This window comes from Ochotona curzoniae, unplaced genomic scaffold (genome assembly GCF_017591425.1).
Source record: "Ochotona curzoniae isolate NIBS_2020 unplaced genomic scaffold, NIBS_Ocur_1.0 contig_430, whole genome shotgun sequence".
In the NCBI taxonomy this organism is placed as follows: Eukaryota; Metazoa; Chordata; class Mammalia; order Lagomorpha; family Ochotonidae; genus Ochotona; species Ochotona curzoniae.
This window is the reverse complement of record NW_024466219.1, coordinates 8,938,369-8,965,486: the sequence shown is the minus strand read 5'-3', so window position 1 is coordinate 8,965,486 and position 27,118 is coordinate 8,938,369. Positions and strand designations below refer to the sequence as shown.

The following is a 27,118-nucleotide window of genomic DNA, read 5'->3' as shown; positions in this document are numbered from 1 at the left end:
TTATACTAACATCTTGGAGTTTTTATCACACCGGGGGTATTCCAACTGGCCGTCAGAGCATGTTACTTGAAAGGACTGAGAAGTGGTGGGAAGATAGCCCTGCATACATTTAAATTCAACAACATCTCCTGTTTCAGCATAAACCTTTTGTTTTTCTCCACTCTTAAGCGTTATGTTATGTTTTTCCATGATTTCTTCTGTTATGACACATGCACCTGAAAGTAAAAAAATGAACAGAAAACACTCTATGACACATAAATCTTCTCCAGTCTTACAGAATTCAAGTTGACTGTTAAACAATTCTTAGGAAGTCTTTGTTATAATCATTTACAAATAAAGTCTGCTAAACATTATATCAAATATGTAAAATAAGTTGCTAAAACACTGCAATTTATGAAAAAAATGGTGTTTGATAACAGATATTAACATTAAAGGTACATTTCAATGACATATTAAAAGCTCTGCCTTTAAAATCTTCTAATAAACAGCATGGTGATGTTAGTTAATAATAATGCATTAATTCCTTCAAATTTTATAGGAGAGTATACGTTTAGAGACTTTAGCATGAAACCCGCTGCCAACTACACACTGCTCATGGAATGTTCATGAGGGCACAACGGTAACTGTGGGTGGTGAGGAATGTGTGAATCTGATTGTTGTGAAGCACTGCATTATATTACGTCAAATCATCAGTGTGTACGCTGCAAATACATGCCACTTTTCTGCTAAAAATTGTAAAATGAAATATAAAAATTGGAAACTTTTCTCAGCTTCATCTCTTCACATATAAATACTTGGTGTCAAGGACTCAGCATAATTGTTTTCATTAATCTGTAGACCTTCTATTGCAATCAGCATGATTTTATGTTCATTTCACCAATTTTCCCAGAACTCATGAGAATGTTAAAGCACTCACGTAAGCATCTAGGTGGTTTCCCCCAGTTCCCATTTCTACACGTTATTTTCTTTTCCCCCTCAAGCTTGTACATGGACTGGCATTGATACTCCACCGATGAACCATGAGGATACGCTTGCCATGGGAATGAAGTAATGTCCCCATTTTCAATTGGGGGAGGAGGTCCACATTTTCCTGTAAAATCTAAAACAAATTTTTTTTTAAAAAAGGAACTATTGAGACATCAAGTCAAACTACTGGTTAATTTAAAATAATCCAAAGAAAAATTCTGCATGATATATGATATCAAGAAACTTGAGATTTTGTGATTAAGAAAATGTTTTATGAAAGAAGTTTCATCACATAAACTAAACTACATGTATCAGGTCTTTTTAATGGTTCATTGTATTTACTTGATAGGCAGAGTGACAGAATAGGAGAGGGGAGGGACAGAAGCAGCAGGGAGGGAAGGGCGGAGGAGGGGAGAAAAGCAGGGAGGGGGAAGAGAAAAAAGAGAGAGAGAACGAGAGTGGTTCTAAGGCTGGCAGAGAATTCCATTTGGCTAGGGACTTCAGGACTCATTGACAACATAGCAGTGTGCCCTTTGTGTTCTGTGTTCAACCCTGTGTGTTGGAATGTCGTGGCAGAGTGCCTGGGTTCATGTCCAGGCTCTTCTCCCACTTCTGGATTCCTGCTAATATTCAGCCTAGAAGCAGCAGCTTGATGGCTCAAACATGAGGGTCCCTGCTACCCATTCAGCGGACCTGGATGGAGTGTCAGACTCCTGGATTCAGTGTGGCCCAGCCCCAACCGTGAGTTCTGAGGGATGAGCTAGTTGATCCCTGTACCTCATATTAAACGTAAAATATTAAATTCCTTTTCAAAGGGCCTGGAAAACTTCACAAGTGAAGATACAACACTGAGATGTCAGATGTTGAAACTGATAGCATTTTCAAAAATACAATAGAATTTATAGACATGAACCCAAGAATACGACTTTTTTTAAAAAAATGATTTCCATAGATGGGCATCATAGTAGATTAAACTTTCATGGAAGAATAAATCTATGAACTGGAGGACAAAGCAAAAGAAATTATCCAATATAAAAACCAAAACAAAACCAAAAACCAATTAAATAAATAAGTGAAAACTGAACTTCAGTTACTTTCAAAGAAAATATAGGAAAAACATTAAATAATAAAATGGAAAGAATATATAAATGGAAGCAGAGTGTAAAAGGAAATACAAATTATGAATATTGATACTAAATGCTGATACTAATAATATTAATGATGATGATGGCGGTGCAAATTCCTGGCTTTCCAGATTTGATACTCTAAAAATTCTAGAGCTATTTCTTAGTTCTCACAAATGCATAACAGTATGTAAGATGTTAACTTTATGAAAACTTAAGCAGAGTGTTTTGTGACTTTTTCACAGAAGTAAAACTATTAGCAAATTAAAACTACCAATATTGATAAGTTGAGCACAAGACATACTCTCACATAATCAGAGAATCAAGATGGCAGAGTAGGGTAAGGACACATTTAAACAGATGCAGAGTACTGGCCAGTGTGAAGCAGAGAGGGCACATTCCAGCAAATAGAAGAGGACAGAACGACAGCAGAGGGGTACTTGGAGACTGACAGACATGGGAAAAGAGGGGACACAACAGTGTGGTGTTGCAGTTACTGATACCCTAGTGGCATTCTGCGAGTGGCAATCTGAACTGCAGCAGAAGCTGGAACTCCACCAGCAATCAGGTGCAAAGGGGCATTCACCGCGAGCTCAGGAGGTGAACCCAGACAAAGAACTGCCCTTCCTATGTATCTGTGTGATTTGACAAGGAGCAGAGACAGAGTGGCAGAGCCCAGATGGGTGAGGCAAGAGCAGGATGGATTTCACAGCCTAGTCTGCCCCTTAGAGCTGAATCAAGTGCCATTTTGTATAGGAAGGCAAAGGCAATGGGAACGGAATGCACAAGCACTGAGCCAGGAATAAACTCATTTCTGTCTCAATGAACTGCAACAATGTGGCATTCTACAGGTTCCATCCAAAACAGGTTCAGGTAGCCCTCAGGCCTCATGGCCAGCAGATCAAGAACTATAGTAGTTCATGTGTTATTTTGCACAGTGTGGAAAAACTGCAGGGACTGCAGGGAATAAATTGAGCTGTGCATGCACTGAGCAAGGAGCAAACTCACTGAGCTCAGTGCCTTGCACTGGTTCCAAGGGGAAAATACTACTGACTTTGCAATTGTATGGGGCCAAAATAGGTCTGTGTGGTCCTCAAGTCTAATGGTCAACAGTTTCTGGCAAGATCAACAACATCAACAATCTAGCTATTTTGGACACCTGGTGTCTGCCTAATCCTAGGACCTGCTCCAACCAGAAGTGGGAGAAAGGTTGTACAGACAATGGTGTAGCCTCAGCATAACACAGGAAGTAGAAAGTGGCGAGCCAGGAGCTGGGGCTACAGAGATGATGGTAAGAGTCTAACATAAGAACCCAGACCAGCAACTTCTTGGAGGGAGTGGTGCAAGTGACTGCGAACAAAGAGAAACTTGCCCCAAGGAGAAGTTCTAGTAAACAGAAGTACAGTGACCTAGAGAAAAGACAGAGGCACATGAATGTTACTGAAAACTCCCTTGCAAAACAGCAAAAGCTTTGCCAAACTCAGAGTTAACTGAGGAATACATCAAGAAAATGGAGGAAAAGGAATTCAAAACACTAAAGCTTCTTACCAACAATGAGAAGCATGTAAAGTAGGCTTTCAAATAATTTAAGGAATATGTCATACTGGAAATGAGTCAAATGAAAGCCAATGTATCAGAAATTAAGTATATAGTGGAGCAAATTAAAAGTACAATGGGGAGTTTTCAGAATAGAATGAATGAAGCAAGAGCCTCAGAATCAGAAGATATTTTCCTGTCACCAGGGAGAAACAAACAAAAAACTGGAAGCAGAGCTGAATCAAGCAAAAAAACAGTATTCAAGAATTGAAAGACTCTATTAAACAGCCAAATGTTAGAGTTAGGGAGTCCCTGAAGGTGAAGAAAGAGAAGCTAGGTTTAAAAATGTATTTAATGAGATAATAAGGAGAAATTTCTCTAATCTAGAGAAAGAGTTAGGAAATAACATCAAGGAGGGGCACAGAACTCCCAACAGGGTTGATCAGAAGTGATCTTTACCATGAGACATGATCATCAAGCTATCTTCAATGGAACATAAGCAAAAGGTCCTTAAATATGCACGTGGAAAAAATCAACTGACATATAAGGAATTAAAATTCAATTCACAGCTGACCTCTCAGATGAAACCATACAGGCCTGTAGAGAATGGAGTGACATATTCCAGATTTTAAAAGCAAAAATTGTCAGTCCAGGATAATGTATCCAGCATAGCTTTCCTTTGCCTTTGGAAATGAAATAAAATTCTTCCACAGTAAAGAAAAGTTAAAAGAATATGCCTCTTCCAAACCTGCCCTACAAATGATATTCTATCAAGATATTCTCTTGATAGAGAAGAGGGATAGCACCCACAAAAACCAATGGCAAATGCGAAGAACATCCCGGTAAAATAACAACAAAAGATTAAATCAATTAACAACCCATTCCTAAAATGACAGGACCAAATAACCACCCATTCATATTAACCCTGCATGTAAATGGCTTAAACTCATCAATCAAAAATCATAGATTAGTAGACTAGATTAAAAAAAACAAATCCCATCTATTTGTTGCCTACAGGAGACATCTCTCACCAACAAAAATCAATGAAAACTGTATCTCATGGGGTTTTTTTAGTTTCATTTCTCAAAAATGCTCTCCCATTAAATTTTCAGGGACTCATAGATCATACAGTAGCATCATTTTCTTCAAGATGTTTCTTGATTTTCTTTTTCATTTCTTCAGTGACACATTAGTCAATCAGTACCATGTTGTTTAACCTCATGATATTCTTAATTTCTTTTTTTCTTCCTGTTGTTGAAGTTACGTTGTGGTTTTTCATTTAAGGGATGTACATTAACTGTATAATGGAGAGTTCATATCCAGTAGCATGTTATTTAACTTCATGGCATTGTAAATTTCTATTTTCCTTCCTGTTATTGATTTTGTATGCTCAAATCATATCCAGATGTAAGGATACAATGCAGTATTCATCTCTACTTCCAGCTGACGGATGGATTCCCAATGAAACTGTTAACTGTACCTTGACAATATGCTGGACTCTTTGCCAATACCCATGCCCACAATGATGAACATATGGCTGTTTATGAAGAACTATACTATAATATAATATAGGGGAATTCAGTGAGGGTGGGGGAGGGAATTTAAGGAACGGGTAAGGGAAATCCCAAGAACTATGAAACTGTATCATACTGTATCATAAAGTAATAATAATAATAACATACTACCACATGCTCAAGAAACTGAGTGAATTCCAAATAGAAAAAACTAAGTGATATTTGTGACAAAATGTGTCATAGTGGAAGGACTGGCTGATCTGAGAACCAGGAGAAGGTGTAGGAGGGGCCAGATCAGGCCACAAAGCTAGCCAGGGGCAATGTGGTAGTGGATGCTGAGGTAGGCAAGCCACGTCAACCTGGGTTTAGTGGGCGCTGGGTGTCTGAGCCCCAGGATTGGGATCACCAGGCTTGGGTCCTTGGGCCTGAATGCCAGGTGGGTGCTGTGTTCATGAGCCCTAATGGTGGGGGATCTGGTGGGGCTCAGGTCACCAGACCTGGGTCCAAAGGGCCTGCCTGTGAGGTGGTTTCTGTGTTTGTGAGTGCTGAGGGAGGGAGATCCAGTGGGACTCAGGTTACTTGGTCCAAGTCCTGGTCCTTTGGCCTGCCAGAGCAGTGGTGCTGGGTTCATGAGCCCTGGCAGCAGGGAATCCAGCAGAGCTGATGCCACCTGAACCTGGTCCTTGGACCTGCCCACAGTTGAAAAAGGCATAGTAGTGGAGGCAGACCCTGATGTACATGCAGAATATGGCAGCCCATTTGATACTGTCGCAGAAGAAAGAAAACACTGCAAATTGGACAACTACCCCAGCAAACAACGGCCACAAAAACCTGGGTGAATGGAGGCAGGGCTCGACTCTGGCAGCTAATGATTTGGGAGGGTTGCCTCATCCTTGGATTGGTGAAATCAAGAGCATTTCAGAACTCCAAAGCACTTGGTCAGAATCCTCAGATTATGCAGTATAGCAGGTCCCTGGGTTGGCATCAGGTGGTAGTTCCCCATATCTGGGTACTGGGATATTTGGGAGGCTGGATGTGGCTTCCCGCTTTATCTCTCCCCATCCCCCAGGGTCAAGAAAAAAATGGAGAATTAGGAAACAATGATTTCACCCACTTTTCCTAACCCTCAATTCTTCCTTCCCTGGTGAAGCATGTTATCATCATCAAACAAAATAAATTTAATTTAAAAAGAAAGAAAAGTGGAAATAGTGTCTAGAAGCTATATATAACTTATCAATCACCATGGAAGCCACAAAGCATGTTTTTTCTAGTGCTAAAGGAACTGAGCTGTCAACCCCAAGTTCTATATGCAAGTACATCATTCTCCAGAAAAAGATGGAAAGGCATAAAGACAAAAGACATCCTCAAGCAAATAAAAGCTAAGATAATTTGTATCCAGAACACTATTTTTAAATAACAACCAAAGAAACCCTTAGAGTTGAGACTACATTTGAAAGATACTTCAGGAGGGAGCAAGAAGGAGTTGGATGGGAAAAAAAGAGGGGTAAAGATTGAATTGTCATTTTCCTTATGGACTCATTAAATTACGTTTGGTGTTTGAAGCAAAATTATATCATGCTCTATATTGCTCAACACATGTAATAGAAACACTAAAGTCGTTTGCAGTTCACATGTGGAAAGGTTAGTAGATCTAAATGGAAGTCAGATTTCCATACTACAACTTGCCTGTACTACATAAACATTAACAGGGAATAAGGTACTTACAAATGCAATATTTAGAGCAGTAATTTAAAACTGGGGTAGAAACACACTTCTGAAAACACTACAGATACTCAGACTTTTTAAAAATCTTTCCTCACAGTGAAGTGAATTAACAGGTAAGAGAACCATGAAACAGAGGAAATACACACTAACAAATAGGATGGCAGATAAGCCTCAGATGTGAGTAATTATTTTATGTGTAAATAATCTCAATGTATTTGTTAAAAACACAAACGATCAGAGATAGGTTTTTAAAGAAGACCTAACTGCATGTCAGCTGTGTAAAATCACTGTCAATGAAAGCATAGATAAATTAAAAGAAAATGATTCAGAAAATTTCAGGCAGAAAATTGTTTTTAAATGGAAGTGGGTGACAATATGTTTATTGTGGGTTTCTTATTTCTGAAATTTTAAATATATGAGTGTCCCATGAAAACATACTTTTTAGAAGTAAAGTAATTTATTTGATAGTTTTATAATCATCTCTCTTCTTAATACTGTTTACTTAACTAATTTGAAAGACACAGAAACAGAGAGAGAGAGAGAGAGAGAGAGAGAGAGAGACAGATTGTTCATTTCTTGCCTTACTCCCTGGAAGGCCACAACATCAAGGGCTGGGCCAGGCTTCAGCAGGCACTAGGAGTTTATCCTGTTTCTCCCAATGCGTGCAGGCACAAAGCACTTTCCCTGGTGAGTCGATGGGGAGCTGGACTCGAAGCAGAATATCTAACACTCAAAAAGGTGCCGAATGGGATGCCAGCACTGCAAGCGATAACTCTATTTGCTAAGCCACAGCTCTGACTCTAAGTTACTTATGTTCAACTACAAATGATATGTGGAAATGCCCATGTTTGTAACATATTCTGTGATTATTCACAACAGCCTACGCCTCATACCATGGTGGATATCTGCTAGGCCTGTAGAGTGGACATAATCTGTATTTTGTGAATATACTCCCCAGGTAACAACTGAGCATTACTACATTTAAGGAAAGGAATTTTCCCAGATACCATGTGCCTTTAAACTAATTGAAAGTTTCATGGAAAAGCATGTCATATTTCTTGATTCTATTCATGAGAAAAGAATTTAATTCCTTTTATTTTATTCAATCACTTTATTGATTGCAAAAGAACTGCTCCACTTTATTTATATCAGCATTTTTATTCCTACTGCATTCTCTTGCACATTTGGAGAAATATGGTACTGTACCTTTGCATTGAGGTGCTTCTGTCCAGGCTCCATTGTGACACATGACTTCTGCTTCTCCAAATATTTCAAAAGGACTATTACATTCATAACGTACTTTATGCCCAGACAGGTACCTTGCCATCTTAGGGGATATTATAATAGCATTTTCTACAGTGGGTGGATTCACACATGAAACATCTAGAAAAACAGGGAAAAAAGGGATCTCATCTCAGTTTAGCCTTTATGTTTAATAGCCCATCAAGGCATAAGCAACCATGGTTCAAAGGGATATTTAAAATCAGCAGGTAATCTGTTATGAAACATTGTGTTTGTGTCCATTCATACACTGTTTGTCCAAGGTAAGACTGCAATTTTTGGTAGATTTTAAAGTGTACCTCATTAAATAACTTCTCCTTTTCTCCTTCTAAAAGTGCAAGTATCTTCCTCCCTTGGTAGTCAGTGTATATTTCTTTATTTTTTTGGTGCAGATTTATTTATGCGTTTGAATGGCAGAATGACAGTGACACACTGGGGTGAGAAAGAGGGAGAGAGGAGTGTGAAAGTGGGAGAAAGAGGGGAAAAGAAATAGCTCATTCTATCACTGCTTTGCTATTAAGATAGCTACAAATCGGGGACTGGGCCAGGATAAAATAAACAGCTTAAAATAACATATTAGATATTTTATGAGCAAACAGAAAAAAGGAGTTCCAAGGCTCCAATCATGAAGTAATTTTAGAAAAACGCAAATGCTGGTTGTATTGACTTTGTCAGCGCACATCGTAAACACACATTGAATTGTCACGCTGTAGTCCTCACATACATATGCTAATTACTAATTGAAAAGTTTACACTCAGTTTTGTGGCCTGGAAAAGTCATAGAGGACAGCCCAAGGCTTTGCGACCCTGCGCTTGTGTGGGAGACTCAGAAGAAGCCCCTGCCTCCCGGTTTCTGATCGGTTCAGCTCTGGCTTTTGCGGCCACTTGGGGAGTGATTCAGTGCACATAAAATCTTCTTCTCTGTCTATCCCCCTATCCATATATCTCACTTTCTAATAGTGAATAAAAGAGTTAACTTCTGGGTACTTATCAATGAAATTTATTAAGAGAAATATTTCTGTAGAAAAAAACATATTCAGTATAAGCATACTTACAATTTTGCAATAAGGTAGAAAGTTTCTATTAGTAATATATATATTAAAACAAAGAAAAATACAAACCACAGGAAACAACATATAGCAATACATACAATTGAAAGAAGATTAACATTCACAATGACCAAGTTTCTTAAACATTAAAACCCTTAACCATGTAAATTTAGAAAATCATCAAACTTGCTCCCATAGATTAGATTAACTTTCATTGACATTGTCATCTTCAACTCAAGTAGAAAGAATTACACATTCACACTGCAAAGGTATAACACTTTAGAACCATTCTTTCTGTAAATAGTAACCTGGGATATCCCTCAACCATTATCAAGAACAACAAGGGAGCCTGGTGTGATAGTGTGATGGTTAAAGTCCTTGGCTTGCATGCGCTGGGATCCCATATGGCTGCCAGTTCTAATCCCGGTGGCCCTGCTTCCCATCCAGCTCCACACTTGTGGTCTGGGAAAGCAGTCAAGGACGGCCCAAAGCCTTGAGACCCTACACACACGGGAGACCTGCAGAAGGTTTCTGGCTCCATGCTTCAGATCGGCACAGCACCAGCCATTGCGCTCACTTGGGGAGTGAATCATCAGACAAAATATCTTCCTCTCTGTCTCTCCTCCTCTCTGTATACCTGCCTTTGCAATAAAAATGAATAAATCTTAAAAAAAAAAAAAAGGAAGAAGAACAGCAAGGAAATGCAGACAGGCACATGTACTGGTACAGCCATTATGGGAGGCAGGATAGGGCAGAATGTGCATCATGTCCCAGAAAAACTCATTCTGGTTATGTATGCTGGAGAAATACTACTGGGAATAATACTTAAATGCATGAATGTTATTTTTTGCCATTATTGTGTAATTTTCTATTACAGATTTAAAATCCATGTTCATTTTGAGTCAACTGATTGATCATTAATGTATTTTTCATTATCTATTTTTATTGGAAAGTTAGAGTTGCCCAGAGAATTAGAGAAGAGGACAAACATTAGCCTGTTGATTCACGCACAAGGTGGCCGCAGTGGCTGCAGCTAATCCATTCAAAGCCAGCAGCCAGGAGCTTCTTCTGGGTCTCCCACATGGGTGCAGGGACCCAAGGTTTGGGGCCATCCCCTATGGCTTTCCCAGCCCACAAGCAGAGAGCTGGATAGGCACTAAAGCAGCCTGGGCATGAACTGGTGCCCATGTAAGTTTGTGCCACGTGCAAGGTGAGGACTTAAGCACCAGGGTACCATGCGCGCCGAAACATACATGTTTTCTGAAACTATTCGTTTTATGTATCTGAAAGCCAAAATTAGACTCTCTGAGAAAGAGAGTAAGAGTATGAGAGCCAACAAGCCAGACAGTGACATACAAGAGAGAGATACCAAGAAAGCGAGAGAGCTCTTTCCCTCCCCTGGTTCATCCTCACATGGTTTATAATGATTGAGGATGGGCCAACCCATAGCCAGGAACCACAAAATTTTTTTAGGTTTTCCACAGGGGCTTAAAGGGCCCGGGAACTCAGAATGTCTGCTGTACTTTCCCGAGCATATTACCATGGGTTAGACCGGAAGTGAAAGAACCAAGTCCCAATCACATCTCGATGCAGATGATAGCATCAAGGTGATGCTACCATGCCAAGGCAAACTACCTTGCTGCAACTGCAGCCCAGAAGCGCACTTTATATGTAACATTATCCAAAGTCTTTTAATGCATTCTCAGTTAAATCCATGTACTTATTCTACCTAATAAGCAGACTTGTATAACCACTAAAAAATACCTGAAAATCAAATCAGGAAGGTGATGAAACCATTGACCAGCTAATGGAGATCATTTTCAGGAAATGACTAACATACTGGGGTCTTAGAACAGTTTACTTAGGGCCCTGCATGATGGCTCAATGGCTAAGTTCTCACCTTGTAAGTGCCTGGTTCCCACATGGGTGCCAGTTCATGTCCTGATCACTCCACAACCCATCCAGCTCCCTGCATGTGGCATGGGAAAAAAATAGAGAGTGGCCCAAAACTGCAGAACCTGTACACACATGGAAGGTCTGGAAGAAGCTCCTGGGTCCTGGCTTTGTGTTGGCTCAGCTAAATCCATTGTGGCAAATTGGAGAGTGATTCAGTGGGTAGAAGAACTATCTACAACTGCTCCTCTCCTTAAATCTAGTCTGTCTTTCCAATTAAAAAGAAGTCAGTCTTTAAGAAAGAAAAAGTTTACTTACTGGCACGAATGCATTTGGGGTGAGGGGACCAGCCATCCTCTGTACATGTAATGTTGGTCTGCCCATTTGGAAGACTATATCCTGGATAGCACTCAACATTCACAGATTGATGTTGAAAATATGTTCTTTCTCTAGATGGATCTTTTCCATTTTCCACATTTTTGAAAGTACATTTTCCTGAGAGTCACATTTCAAAATAAGAATATTAATTAGGTCAAAATGTTTTTATTATATTGAAATGAGAAATCACAAGCAGCCAAAAATCATGTGTGATTAACAAAAAGTAAAATTGCTACCCAATGTTTAAGAGAAGACCAATATTCCACTTTATGTATCATTAGCTTTTATATTACAATATGCATAAAAGATACTGAAATTCTTGTAAAACCCTTGTAATATTTTTCAGAACGTTTCCAAAACATAAAAAACCTGCTAAAATTTTTCTTGTAGTTTACTCTCTATTTTTTTTACTATTTATCAGTCCACTTAATTGGGAACATGACAGAGAAAGAAAGAGGAGTGAGAGAGAGAGAAGCAGGTTGGAGATTTATCCATGGCTCACTCTTCAAATACTTGCAACAGCTGAGAATGAGCAAGAATGAATTCAGGAGCTGGAAACCCAATACAAATCTGCCACAGGGGTGAAATGGGCCCAGCTACTTGAGCCATTCACCCCTGTCTCCAGAGATGCACATGAACAGGAAGCTGGAACTATGAACAGAACCAGGGCTCCAAGTGGACACTGAATCAGGAAGCCGGTGACCCACTGGTGCCTTCACCGTGAGACAAAGGCCACCTTATTTAGTATTATTTTACACACATAAGACTTCGTTGCAATCATGTATGTGCTCTTCTTTCTGCACTCTGCAGTATTCACACACACAGAACAGGTAAGACATGTACTTACTGAGGCATGGCACTTGTGGTATCCATCCATCTTTGGTGCAATAAAGGTAATCCCAGTATGAATCTGAAGCAGTCACAAAGTTGTTGTCACAGTAATAGCTATAACGCTGTCCTATGGATACTGGGAAGTATGGTTTAAATCTCGTTTCATAATATAGACGACCATGATTTATGTGTGGAAAATCACAAGGTTTCACTTGCAATGAGAAACACAAAGACAGCAGATATTAGCTTTTACCTTATGGAACAATCATAACAGAGATGAATCTGTTGATCAACCTGTTATATTCTCTTACTAGCACAATTACATACACATGCATTAAGGTTTCTAGGACCAGCCAGGTCACAGAATTCAGATGCCTGAGGTATGTGAACGGTCTCTATCAATGAAGGTGTAACTGTGACTTTTTGATCTCATGACATGGAAATTTGTAAAAATTATTCAGAACAAATGGGTACAGACAGAAACAATACCATTGCCTTGAGTACATATGAGATTTTCTTCGTTGTCTTTTTAGATATGTTTAAGAATCTTTGTTAAGAGATGTGTGTGTGTGTATCTTACCTGTTAGTTCCTATCTTATTATTGTTTTCTGTTCAGTTGTCATCAGAAATCTGGACCCTGTCTTTTCTCAGAAAAATTCAATGTACAGATAGCATTTTGTATTGACTTCACTCTTTCAATTTTCTGTTTTTTTCAGAGTTTGTAATGATCAGGAAAAACACACAAGAAATTTCCCTTGGTCATGATACATAACATATCAACCTTATAAACAGAGCAAACATTGTGTTAAGAAGGAAGTTTTGGGGCCAGTGTTCTTACATAACAGTAAGGCTCTGCCTTCAGCACCAGCATCCTCTATTGGTGTTTGAGTCATGACCACTCCTCTGTTTGTGATCCTGGTCCCTACTAGTGCACCTAGGAGAAGGGTGGAGGATGGCCCAAGTTCATGGGTTCCTGCCCACTCAACTGGCAGGTCTGGAGGCAGCTCCTGAACTTTGACTTGCATCTGTTCCAGCTCTGCCCTTTGTGGCAATTTGGTGAATGAATCAGAAACATCTTTCCCACACTCTTGGTCTCTACATCTCTCTCTCTCTCTCTCTAACACTGCCTTTCAAATGAATATATAAATGTTTATTAAAAGAAGAAAGTTTCAGAAATTAGTCCCTATATCAAAACGGAGACAGGAATCATATAAATAATTTTACAGGACACCTCAAAGACCGAGAGAAAAAAGGACAACAAAAATTCAAAATTAAGAGGAGGAAATAAATTAAAAATTGAGAATATTTTTTTAAGAAAAGATATATTGTACAAAATATTAGTAAAATGAGATATGGTTTTTTTGAAACGGGTAGAACTGCCAAAACAATGACAAATGTTACCAAAAAAGAAAGGAAGGTTCAAACTAGTAAAATCAGAAATGAAAAATAAAACCAATACTACAAAAGTACAACTAATCTCAACTCAACTTAATCTACTCAAAGTAACAGAAAGTTAGAGAAGCCTTCAAAATTCATTCCATTTGGTGAACATTATCTTAATTCCAAGTAAAAGATACAACAAAAAATGAGCTATACACCTGTACCCCTAATGAAAACAGATTTAAAATCCCACAGCAATGTAGTAGCAAATGGAATCCAATAAAACATCAAAGTAATCATCTACTAAAACAATTATCAGTTGTGACAGGCACAGTTCAAAATCAGTAAAAATGGCATATGATATCAACAAAATAAAAGACAAAATCATATGATTATCTTAATAGAGGCAGAGAAAGCATCTGATTAAATGCTTCCATGGTATAAACCATGATATTAAGGAACATATTTCAACAAATTCAATGATTATGACAAATCACAATCAGAATCAGTCAATAAACTGCAGAAAAGCAGGAAGAATTCCCACTATGATCCAGAATCAGACAATCATCAAGATTTTACCACCAATATTTAGTATATTTCTGGGATTTTAACCAGAACGAGTGGAATACAAAATGGGAAGGAAATGTCAAATTATACCTGTTTACAGATGATTTAATCCTTCTGACAGGAAAACCAAACTACTCCACTAGTAGAAACGATTAAAACCCATAAGAGAGTTTAGCAAAGTTTCAGGATATAAAAATCAATGCACAAAAATCACCAGCAGTTTTATATGCACAATTATGCTTATGCTAAGAAATAACTTGCAAGACAATTCTGATTTACAACAGTTACCAAAAATCTTATATGCTCTTGGACAAATTTAACCAGGATGATTACAATGAGAACTATACAAAATTAATGGAATAAATAGAAGACACACACACATAGACGGAAAAAAGATTTCACATTAATGAATTGGCAGAATTAATGTTTTCAAAATATCCATATTTCTTGCAGTGTTTCATAGATTCAATTCAATCAGAATCAAAGGGCCAAGGACATTCTTCAGAGAACTAGAAAAAGAAATCTAAAGTTCAGGGCTCAGCGGTGGCCTAGCTGCTAAAGTGCTTGACTTGAACTTGCCTGGAACCCATAAGGGTTCTGGTTCTAATCCCGGAAGCTCCATTTCCCATCCAGCTCCCTGCCTGTGGGTTGGGAGAGCAGTTGAGGATGTGCCAGAGCCTTAGGACCCTGCCCCCACGTGGGAGACCAGGAGGAAGTTCCTGGCTCCTGGCTTTGAATCAGCGCAGCACCGGCCATTGCAATCACTTGGGGAATGAATCATCGGGCAGAAGATCTTCCTCTCTGTCTGCCCTCCTCTCTGTATATTTGACTTTGCATTAACAATAAATAAATATGAAAAAAGGAAATCTAAAATTCATAGGGAAACACAAAAGACCCAGAAAGGCCAAAGCAATCTTAAATAAAAGAAATAAAGTGGAGGCATTATAACATCAGATGTCAAGACATATCACAGTGCAGTTATAATCAAAACAGGCTGATAGGAGCGCAAAATAGCTATATGGACAATGGGTTATAGCAGAAACCTCAGAAATTAATGTACACATCTACAACCCACTACTCCTTGAGAAATGAGCTTTACATACTCCCTGGATAGACAATATCCTCTTCCACAAGTATGCTGTGAATATTGGGCTTCCACATAGAGAGGTTTGAAACAAGATCTTAATACCTCACACAAAAATCAACTCACAATGAATCCAAGACCTAGACCTTAGTCCTGAATTCACCGAATTTCTAGAGGAATAAAAAAAAAAAAAATTGGAGGGATTTCTACAAAATATTGGCCTAAGCAAAGTCGTCTTAGATAAGACACCCATAAGTACAAACAAAACAAACAAACAAAATAGACAAGATCATTTAGATCAAGATAAGAAAATGCTGCATAACAAAGGAAAAAATCCACAGAGCAAAGAGGCAACTGACACAATGGAAGCAAGTACTGGCAAAGTATAATTGATAACAAACAATCCAGTTAAGGAATGGTCAAAGAAAATGAACAGACACTTTTCAAAGCATGAAATACACATGGCCAACCGGATAAATCAGACAACGCTCAGGATCACTAGCCATTAGGAAACTCAAACCAAAACCACAGGGAAGTAATATGTCACCACACTTAGAGTGGCTATTTTTCCAAAAATGAAAAGCATAACAAATTCTAGTGAGGAAATAGGACACCCTAATCCATTATTGGTGGAAGTGTAATCTGGTACAACCATTATGGAAGACAGTCTAGAGTGCTCAGGAAACTGGAATTAGATCTATCACAGACAGAACTCATCTACCCCACTCCTGGAACTATGAAAGTGTTACACGACTCTCACATTTCTGGCACTTTAGTTCACAATAGCTGAGACATGGAATCAACTTGTGTGGTGTCTATCATCCTTTGCATAAAGAAATGTAGAATATATACAACCAGAATATTAGTTAATTATTAGTAAAAAAGAAAGAAAGACAGAGAGAGAGAGAAAGAAAGAAAGAAAGAAAGAAAGAAAGAAAGAAAGAAAGAAAGAAAGAAAGAAAGAAAGAAAGAAAGATCCTGTCTTTCGTAGCAAAATGGATGCAACTGGACATCATTATGCTAAATGAAGCACACCCAATGAAAAATGACAGATATCACACATTTTCTTCAATTGGTGCTTTGTATTCTATTGACAGTATACAGAGAATAAGAATTGTGTGAACATCAAAGCTTTTAGTAGGTAGTTATAACAATTGCTTTGCTGAATCAAACCATTTAAAGCACAAAGTGCTCCTTTTAACACATTAAAACAAAGAAATTGGGGGGGAGTATATTAGGACATTTAGGTTACTTGTAATATTTCATTCTTAATTTGCATATTTGAGCAAATGATAAACATTGTAAGGGAACTTACAGCTGCATCTTGGACGAGGCACCCAGCCTGCACGTGTGCATATTGCTCTAGTTCCTCGAGTGGAAGGATAAAAACCTTCTTTACACTCATAAGTGATTTCATCTCCAGTTCTGTGTTCAATCCTTTCAGGTGAGTAGGAGCCATTTGGAATATGAGGGACATCACATCCTTCATCTGAAAACAAAAGGAGTATGTGAAGAATGTAGAAATCAATGTCAGACAAATCAATCAACTACACAAAAATTTAAAAGCTGATGTTATTTAAATTGGCACATCACAAATTGACATGTAAATGTGTATATCTTCATATTCACCCGACATTATCACTCAAAATTTCCTTCACCATGTTTGTCTCCACATGTATCTGTGCCTCCTGGATTCCTAATCTTTCTCCAAAGCCAACACGGACGTCAGGATGTTTCCACCTGCTGTGACTCAAAACATATAATGTCAACTCTTCCTTCTGCTTCCTTCTCCCCCTTGGTTTCTGCTGTTGTCACTAGTAATTGGGTTATTTGAAAGTATGTTGAGAGATGTTCAAAAATATATAGAGATCATAGGCATACATCCGCTCAGAAAGCGAGTGATAAAGACGAACATTAGTAGCTGTTTGTACGTGCATGTGAATACATCTACAAGTCTATAGAACACTTTTGGAAAGAGTCTTATAGACAGTGTAATATAGAATGTTCAGAGTAATAACTATTATATAATTATTTTGGCACATTTTTAGAAAGGTACATTACAGATACTGAGAAAATGTTGATTTTCCTATTTTATTAGAAAAGAAATTTTGACTAGTAGCTTGCATTAAAATGTCCTCAAAAAGCAATAAATACATGAAAAAGAAAATAACATTTAGGTTCTTAAAATAAAAAAAAACAATGCTTGAATTTTTTAAAATCTTGAAGAGAAATACTGCTTTAGAGAAAATGGATGGATTATAAAAATACTTATAATTTTCTATTAAGGTTTAAGAGTTCCATTAACAATATGCATTAAAGCAAAAATACAAACCACAGAAAGGAACACATAGAATTGAAAAAAAGAATAATATGTACAATGGTTAAGTTTCTTAAACATCAAAACCCTCAAAAAGACAAATTTAGGAAATCAACAGACTCAATTCCATAGTTTTCATTAACTTCCATTGACCGTCTCAATTTAGACTTAAGTAGGAAGAAATGCACATTCACACTATAAAGATACAACTCTTCATAGCCTCTCTTCCTTAAATAGTAACCTGGGACTTCCCTCAGCAATTGGCAAGCACAGTAAGAAATGCAGACAGACATGTGTACTGGTACAGCCGTTACAGGAAACCTTCCAGGGCAGAATGCACATCATGTCACAGAAAAACCCAGCCAGTGATGTATGCTGGAGAAATTGTCCAGGGAAAAGTACTTACATGCATGAATGTTATTTTTGCTATGAATGTATTATTTTTTATTTTGAATTACAATTCTGTGCTCATTTGAAATACATTGAGTGATCTTGAATGTATATATTTTTTGGAAAGATTCATTTTATATATTTGAAAGCCAGAGTTAGAAAGTTAGAGACAGAACGGGATCAATTGCCATCCAGGAACCAAAACTTGTTTAGTTTATCCACAAACGTTAAAGGGCCCAGGAACTCAGACCATCTGCTACTGCTTACTCAAGCACATTTTCATGGGTGGGTTTGGATGTGGAACAGCCAGGACATTAAGGCATATCCATATGCAAATAATAGCATCAAAGCAACCAAGTTTGCCACAATGCCAGCCCCTAAAATACACCTTCTATGTAACAGTAAGAGTTATATTCAAAGCCTTCTAATGCATTGCCAATTTTTGTGTATATATGTGTGTGTGTGTTTGTATATATGTGTATGTATGTTTATATAAAGTTGACAACATATATATACTTGTTCTGCCTGATAAGCAAGTTTTTTTGGAAGCCAGAGTTTAACTTCTTTACTGAGAATGACAGCAAGAGAGCCAGAGAGCAAGAATGACATAGCAGGAGAGAGCTAGAGGGATCTTTTCATTCACTGGTTCAATCCTCACACAGCTTGCACGACTGAGGCTGGGCCAGCCTAAAACCAGGTCATGAAATTCTCTTTAGGTTTAGGGTATCCACAGGGGTTAAAGGGTCCAAGAACTCAGACCATCTGCTGCTGCTTTCTCAAGCACATTATCCTGGGTTGGATTGCAAGTCGAACAGCCAGGACTCCAACCCGCATCTCTATGTGGATGATAGCATCAAAGTGGTGCTACTTTGCCAACACAATCCACTTTGCTACAACACCAGCCCCTGATGTACACTATCTATATAATAGGCAAATATTGTATCCAAAGCCTTCTAATGCATTGTTAAGTGTTGTCTACATAACAATATGCTTGTTCCACCTGATTTGTGTAACAATTAACACCTGAGAAACAAATCAAGAAGATGATATAATCATTGTGCCACCGTTAATGGAGAAGGTGATCAGGACATGGTGAACATACCAGGGTCTCAGGACAGTGTACTTACTGACACGTAGGCATTTAGGAGGAGGGGACCAGCCATTCTCTGTACATGTAATGTTGGTCTGCCCATTTGGAAGACTATATCCTCGATGACAGTCAACATTTACAGATTGATTCTGCCAATATGTTCTTTCCCTAGGTGAATCTTTTCCATTTTCCACAAAATATAAAGTGCATTTTCCTGAGAATCATAAAAAGAAGTTAAGAATACGAGTTTGTTCAAGATCATAAGTTAATATCAATTTTATATAACTGAAAGCAGAAAACATAAGCATATGTGATATGTGATAAGCATATGTGATATTAAAAACTAGACTAGAAGTTCTGCCAAATGTTTAACAGAAAATCAATATTCCATGTTATATATCATTGGCTTTCATAATTACATTATGCATAAAAGATATAGAAATTCTTGCACAAAATATTTGTCTTCTTTTAAAAGATTAATTTGTTTCCATTGGAAATCAGATTTACAGAGAAAAGGGCAGACAGAAAAATTCTCCATTTGCTGGTTCATCACCAATGTGGCTGCAAAAGCTGGAGTTGAGCTGATCTCAAACCAAGAGCCAGGAGCTTCTTCCTGGTCTCCCACACAGGTACAGGGTTCTAAAGCCCTAGCTGTCCCTACTGCTCTCCCAGGCCAAAAGCAAGGAGCTGAATAGGAAGTGGAGCAGCAAAACATGAGCTAGTACCAATATGGGATTCCAACACATGCAGGCGTTAACCCAAGCCACTAACTATGGCTCCAGGCCCATTTGTCATGTATTTATGAAAAGATTCTCATTATAGAGAAAAACTATTAGGAATGGGATTTTTGTAGAATTCTTCCTTTATATTATTTTTTGTATTCATCAATATGTTTATTTATTTGAGAACAAAATAGAGAAAGAACAAAGAGGGAGAGAGAAACAAAGAGGTTGGAGATTTATCCATGGCTCACTCTTCAAATACTTGCAACAGGTGAGAATGAGCAAGAATGAATTCAGGAGCTGGAAACCCAATACAACTCTGCCTCAGGGGTGAAATGGGCCCAGCTACTTGAGCCATGTACCCCTGTCTCCAGAGATGCACATGAACAGGAAGCTGGAACTGTGAACAGAACCAGGACTCCAAGTGGACACTGAATCAGGAAGCCGGTGACCCACTGGTGCCTTCACCGTGAGACAAAGGCCACCTTATTTAGTATTATTTTACACACAAAAGACTTCGTTGCAATCATGTATGTGCTCTTCTTTCTGCACTCTGCAGTATTCACACACACAGAACAGGTAAGACATGTACTTACTGAGGCATGGCACTTGTGGTATCCATCCATCTTTGGTGCAATAAAGGTAATCCCAGTATGAATTTGAAGCAGTCATAAAGTTGTTGTCACAGTAATAGCTATAACGCTGTCCTATGGATGCTGGGAAGTATGATTTATATCTGTCTTCATAATATAGACGACCATGATTTATGTGTGGAAAATCACAAGGTTTCACTTGCAATGAGAAACACAAAGACAGCAGATATTAGCTTTTACCTTATGGAACAATCATAACAGAGATGAATCTGTTGATCAACCTGTTATATTCTCTTACTAGCACAATTACATCCACATGCATTAAGGTTTCTAAAACCAGCCAGGTCACAGCATTCAGATGCCTGAGGTATGTGAAGGGTCTCTGCTAGTGAAACTATAACTGTGTCTTATTGATCACAAGACAGGGAAACGAGCGAGAATTTTTCAGAGCAAATTGGTAAAAACACAATGCCAGTGCCTTGAGCACATATGAGGTTTCCTCATTCGCATTAAGGGTCTGGTTAAGACTGCTTGTAAAGTGATGAAGATTCAGTTCTCAGTCTATGTTCCTACCACTTTTTTTTCTTTTCCATTGTCACCAGAAATCAGGGCCCTCTCTTTTCTCAGAGAAAATCAATGTATCGAAATAGCATTTTATTTGGTTTTGTTTTAAGTATTATGTTTTTCAACTTATTTCAGACAATGTAACAAAACAGAGAAACACCCAAACATTTTTCCCATTACTATAACACACAACATTTCAAAAACTTATGGGACAGAGAAAAAAGAATGTTAGAAAGGAAGTTCAGGCCCTGGTGTTGTTACATACAGGTAAGCCTCTACCTTCAGAACTTGCATCCTGCATGGTGCAGGTTTCAGTCCTGGCTGCTCTGTTTCTGTTCTAGCTCCCTGCTTGTGCACCTGGGAGAAGGGTGGAGGACAGTCCAAGTGTATGAACCTTGCACACTCAGTTGGGAGAAGTGGCGGAATGTTTTAGCCTCTGACTTGGGTCTGGCCCAGCTCTGGTTGTTGTGGCAATTTGTTGAGCATACTGATATGATCTTTCCAACTCTCTTGTTCTCTACGACTCTCTCTCTCTCTCTCTCTCTAGTGTATAAACTCTGCCTTTCAAATAAATAGTATGTTAATTAAAGGAAGAAAGTTTAAGGAAATCTGTGCCTACATAAAAAATGCAAAAAGTATAAAATAATCTTACAAGAAAGCTCAAGGACAAATAACATTCTCAATCAATTAAAAGCCCCAACAAAACATCAACAACAATTTACAACATTATGGCATTAATTGACATGGTATTGATTAACTAATACGTTAATAGGAAAAGGCAGGTTCTTAGCTACATCCTGTGACTTCTTCATACACATTTCAATTTTGGTTTATTTTCAACCGGGTTCTATACACCTCAAAATGGCAATAGATTACTATTCAGCTGTCTCGTGTCTATTTTCACTTTAGTATTTAGCTGTTTATAGTGTTGAAGCATGAACTTGGTTGTTTTTCAGATGGTCTGAACTGGCTTATAACTAGCAAGACATGTGTCATCAGTTTAGGAACAGAACATTTTTTTTTAGTGGTGTGTGCAGAGAAATCTTTAATAACCCAGTGAGGCGTAACTAATCTTTGGTTCCCACCTAGTGAGGTATGCGTGAATACACGCTGACCATTTCCTGTCTGATTCTAAACTTTCCTTGTTGTTATCTGTCCATTCTAGGTTTTTTCTTTGTTTGTATGCATCTTCATTTGTTTTGAGGGGTTACTGGAGCGATCCTAATGGTCACCGCAAGGGAGGGTGGGAATCCAAAGCCAGAGCTAGGCAAGGACCAGAGAAAGCTCGCCTCCCTAGTCCCGAAGGAAGTTTATTATGCTTCTGATTCTGTAGATCGCTCAGGGCTCCTGGCCGTCATTCCAATGACACTGGTTTCTACACAGCAGAGTTTGGACTTCTTCCATCCCCTGTGGAGGCTCCAGATGGGGGTGGGTGACCTCAGAGTTCACAGCCTCTGAAGGCACTCCTCTTCCCCGTGGTCTCCTTAGCAGTTGGGATGTAGTCCTTGGTGTCCATGTTGATAGTCCTTGGTGGGGATCTGTGAGTGTTCAGGGTTGGGATACAAGCCTCCTCCTGTCCACCTGCTCCACTACAGGGTCTCCCCCCTGCTCCATACGCATGACCTCCTGTTAAGAGGCTGTCAGGATCACTCCTGATTCCCCCCTTATGCCTGTGTAGCTTTACTATTGTTTAGTGCCAACTCGAGTCTGTTGTCTATGAGTTACCAGATTTAATCCTGATAGGCTATATTTCAAATACTATACATGCCACATTTGTAGAAATGTTACATAATCATCCATGTTAGGATCATATTATAATTTAGACTAAAAATGTATGGAGGACATTTGGTATTCCTGGAATCCATTCAGATGTCTGTAGCTCACTTCCTTGTCCATTGCTCAAAGCAAACACTGATCGTACCCAGCGTTTTGTTCCTACCATCACCTTGAGCACACATGAGTTTTTCTCATTCTTGTTAAGGGTTGTGTTAAAAACCCTTGTGAAGAGTTTAATTTATGTAACTTACTGTGATGTTTCTTTTTTATTTATCTTTTCAGTTGCCACCAGACATCAGATTCCTGATAAGCAAAAAGTGTGTTAAGAAGTTTAAGGACTGGTGTTGTTACATACACGTATGACCCTGCCTTCAGCACCAGCATGCACTATTGGTGCCTGTTTGAGTCCTGGCTGCTCTGTTTGTGATCCAGCTCCCTATTAGTGCACCCGGCAGGAGAGTGGAAGATATTCCAAGTGCTTGAGCTCCTTGCACTCTCAGCTGTGAGATGTGGGGGAAGTTCCTGGCTTCCTATCCGGGTGCAGCCCGGCTCTGACTGTTGTAGCAATTTGAAGAGTGAAGTAGAGGAAGATCTTCCTCACGCTCTCTTAGTCTCTCTCTCTTTCTCTCTCTCTCTCTCTGACTCTGTCGTTCAAATATATAGATAAATATTAATTAAGAGCGGGAAAGATGGCTGAACAGGGTATGCAAGTGTAGCTGAGCGAGCAGAGAGAACTCGCAGACGAAATTGGGTTGAATCAAGAGTTAAAGAAAGAAAGTCCCTGGGCTGGGTGAACGAAGCTCCCTGGGGACCAACTGAGGGAAAAAAGAAACAACAAGGAGAAATTACTGAAAACATCTGAAGTTGCAGCCAGCCACCCAAGAGGAAGGTGAACACAGGAGAGCAACAGAAAGGCATCTCCACAGACAGACAAAATCTGAGTGAATTCGAAATCGATATCAAGAGAACAGGAACAGGCAGACTCCTGGTGGGAACAGGCACCTTCTGCATGACTATGAAGCCCACGGGCCCCTAATTGATCAAGCCCCAGGACAGGGTGGGCAAGGCCTTGTGGAATGAGCCTCTAGAGAGAGAGCAGCTGTGGAGTGATACAGGTTGAAGGACCAATTCAAAGATCAGAGGGCACCCCACAGCTGGAGGTGTGCCCTAGAACCCCAGAGAGATACCAGAACCACCCAAAAGGGAGACTCTGGATCCCTGTGGGGCAGAATGTAGATTGGGAGCAGCTAAACACATTGCAGTATGTGCCACAGTGAAATCCCAGGGAGCTCAAAACAATGTGCATAATTGTGTTATCCATTTATATGTAAAATATGAATAAATGGATATATTATCATAAATGTAATTAAACATTTTGACAGGTTGATATTTTCATCCTTAGCAATGCTTACTTTTGAAAAAAGGCCTCACTGAGCATGAGAGTGTAGCCTTAAGATCCTCCCTGTGTATATGGCCGGAATTTCTATTTTTATTAATACTTCATTTTGTTTCATTTTATTTTAATATATCAATCAGTGTGAGGAGTGATTCGAACATCCCACCTTGGTCCCCGCGCCCTTTCTTGCTTCCCCTTCCCCACAGCTTGTGAAATTCACCCAGTTCTGCTTATCCACCAATCAGACGTAAGCTGGCGCCTTACCTGAGAATCCGGCTCCCCAGTCTCTCCCAGTGCCTCCCCCAGCCCCTTCCCACCACCCTGCGGCTCAGGTAACCTCAGTCACTGGTCCTTGGGGCACACAGCTCACACAGCCCCGCCCTTCCCTTCCCTCTCTCTTTCCCCTCTTCTCCTGGCTCTCTGTGGCCTCCTCCACCCTGTACCTTATGGTTGGTTACTCTTGTGCTGCCAGTCCCCATCCTGCCACCATGGTAGGAGACATGTCCCTTCTTCTTTCCCTCCCATCTGTCCATGTCCCTGATCCTACCCCATTGGGAAAAAGGACCTCCTAATATCACACCGTGTCTGGGATTTGGGCTAGTGGTAAACTAATCATGAAAAGAGAACTTGGCTGGTGGAATTAGCTGCGTGTAGCAACATTAAGAACTGTAAGTACTTTAAGTGCATTTTAAAGCCTAACAACTGGATTATGTAATAGTGACTACTTTGATCAACATGTGTTACAATTACAAATGTCTGTGTTTACAATTGTATTAAAGAGTGGGTTAAAGTAAACAAATTAAAATACAGTTATCATGTGATGTTAGAATTTTGTTGGACATTAATATATTAGTCATGATTGTTTTAGATCTCTAAAACTAACACATAGGAAATCAGCCAATTAAGACCCCAGCTAGAGATGATATTATTTTAAAGTCCAATCAAAAGACACCAAATAAGGATTACAGCAGCAACAGCAAAGAAAGCATCATAACTTGCTTGAAAAAGATGTCTGATATCGCAACACCTTTCTTGAAAAAAAAAAAAAGAAAGAAAGTCCAGGCCTGTGCTATAATTTAGCTGGTTAAGCCACCACCTTGGGTGCATGCAACCCAAATGGGTGCCCATTGGAGACTGGGCTGCTCCACTTCCAATCTCTGCTAATATACCTGAAAACAGTAGTTTAAGATGGCACAAGTACTCAGAAACCAGAAGTTTCTTTCTGGTCTCCCATGAAGGTGCAGGGTCCTTAAAGGCTTTGTGCCATCTTCTACTGCTTTCCTGGCCACAAGCAGGGAGCTGGACAGAAATGGTGCTGCTGGGACACAAATCAACAAGTACATGGGATGCAAGGAATGCATAAAGGGGAGCATTAGCAATCGGAGTCATTGTGCTGGGTATAGTGTTATTTTATTTACAAGGTTTTTGTTCTTGGGTGACACCTAAATCTTTATGTTACATCTGACGTTATAATGGTACTTAAAATGTTAAGTACACAAATTTTGAAAGTGAAATCTTTTGCAAACATCTTATGTGACATTTCAGGGCTAGGCAAAATTACACTCTCTTTGCCTTAACAATTTGAAGTTTGATATATGTAGATTTTCATAATTTAATTCCTCTCCAAATCACATATGGTGTGTCTTTCATCAATTTTCACCTTTTTTCCATTTTGTTTTCTTCTTACTAAATGTGCATTGGAAGCATTATCATACAGCTGAGTTATATTATGAACCTTCATTCAGACATTCTCATCCAGTTATTTATACACAAACACACACACACACCCCAATCATGCTCCCCCCATCAATACATTTGAAAATGAAGCTGCTTTCAACTCACCTTGTCCAATGACAGCAGGAACACCTAACATGAGCATGACATTGATTAAGGTGAACATGTTGGAAAATCCAGTCATACAAAACTTAAATTCTCTTGCAGGAGTGGGTTGGTGTTGCTTGGAATCCTACTTTCATTAGCAGATGGACCCAAGTTTTGAATGTCAGTGTCCTACCAGGAAACTGGCTAGATGAAGTAATTTTGGTAAATATCAAAGTTCACAGAGTTTACAGGAAATAACAAGAGATTGTCCAATCAATGCCTTTTCATGAATACCTTGAATACATTCTTGATATTTGCTTGATCAAATGATAGCTGCTCAATTTCCATGTTGTGGTCGGCGTCCCTGCATTTGGAGTACACAAGGCTGGATCCCATTGATCTGGGAGAGACCCATGACCTTCTCCCTCACATGGAAGCCAGAGGTTTGAAAAAGGTCCCAGGAGCTGATACCAGTTCTCATTATATTTCAATAGCATCAATGTTCTACTAATGAATTCCTTTTAGAAAGATTCACTAAGTGTTAGATTCTGCCTTTACAGTTTTCACATTTTGTAGATAGTTTTAAAAATCTGTTAAAAATTAACTTTGGCCAAATATACTTTCTGGAATTTTGGAACAAATTGGATTTCAAAATCAAATCGCTCAAATGAGACTTTAATAATGGCAGTGTGAAGGGATTGCTATCTATCTTTTCTTCCTCCAAAATGAAGTGATAATAACTTGATATATTCCCTTTTAAAAAATTTTTTTTATTTATGTTTTTTACAATCGTTACATAATTAGGGTTAAAAGGTTTCATGTGCTACAGGAAGATGGGTAAGACAATTAGTTCTGTATTGTTTCCTTAACATATCTGATGTAAAAGGGAATTTTAAGGGAGAAGCCCCACCCAGTCTCTCACCAGCCCCAGGTCCCTAATGTGGCACATGCTCTGCGGGTCTTGCTAAGTGGTTTTGATAGTTCAACAGTTATGAATTACTGCCAATCTCACCACTCCAAGCATGATGAGGTCGTTGAAGAATCCACTGATTGACATAATCCATCATACAGTCTCCAATTGCCCAGTTTTTCACTGCCAATATATACTGAGGGGGTTGATT

The 27,118-nt window shown here is 39.0% G+C and overlaps 1 protein-coding gene across 1 annotated transcript; it reads right to left on the bottom strand.

The window, feature by feature from the left end:
• On the bottom strand, nt 1-26,076 carry LOC121160089 (complement factor H-related protein 1-like). The gene is made up of 9 exons (XM_040985776.1): nt 26,019-26,076; nt 20,444-20,638; nt 19,163-19,339; nt 16,644-16,817; nt 12,314-12,508; nt 11,407-11,583; nt 8,072-8,248; nt 917-1,099; nt 1-215 (listed from the first exon to the last, which is right to left on the bottom strand). Exons 1-9 carry the CDS (start codon nt 26,074-26,076, stop codon nt 1-3), a joined length of 1,551 nt encoding a protein of 516 aa, XP_040841710.1.
• Nucleotides 26,077-27,118: the final 1,042 nt, after the last annotated feature.

Coding starts and splice junctions, on each gene's coding strand:
- LOC121160089 (XM_040985776.1), bottom strand. CDS start 26,076: ATGTTCACCTTAATCAATGTCATGCTCATGTTAGGTGTTCCTGCTGTC. Junction 12,509..16,643: donor GCCTCGTCCAAGATGCAGCT/GTAAGTTCCCTT, acceptor TCTCATTGCAAG/TGAAACCTTGTGATTTTCCA. Junction 8,249..11,406: donor CCCCAAATGCATTCGTGCCA/GTAAGTAAACTT, acceptor CTGTTTTTCTAG/ATGTTTCATGTGTGAATCCA.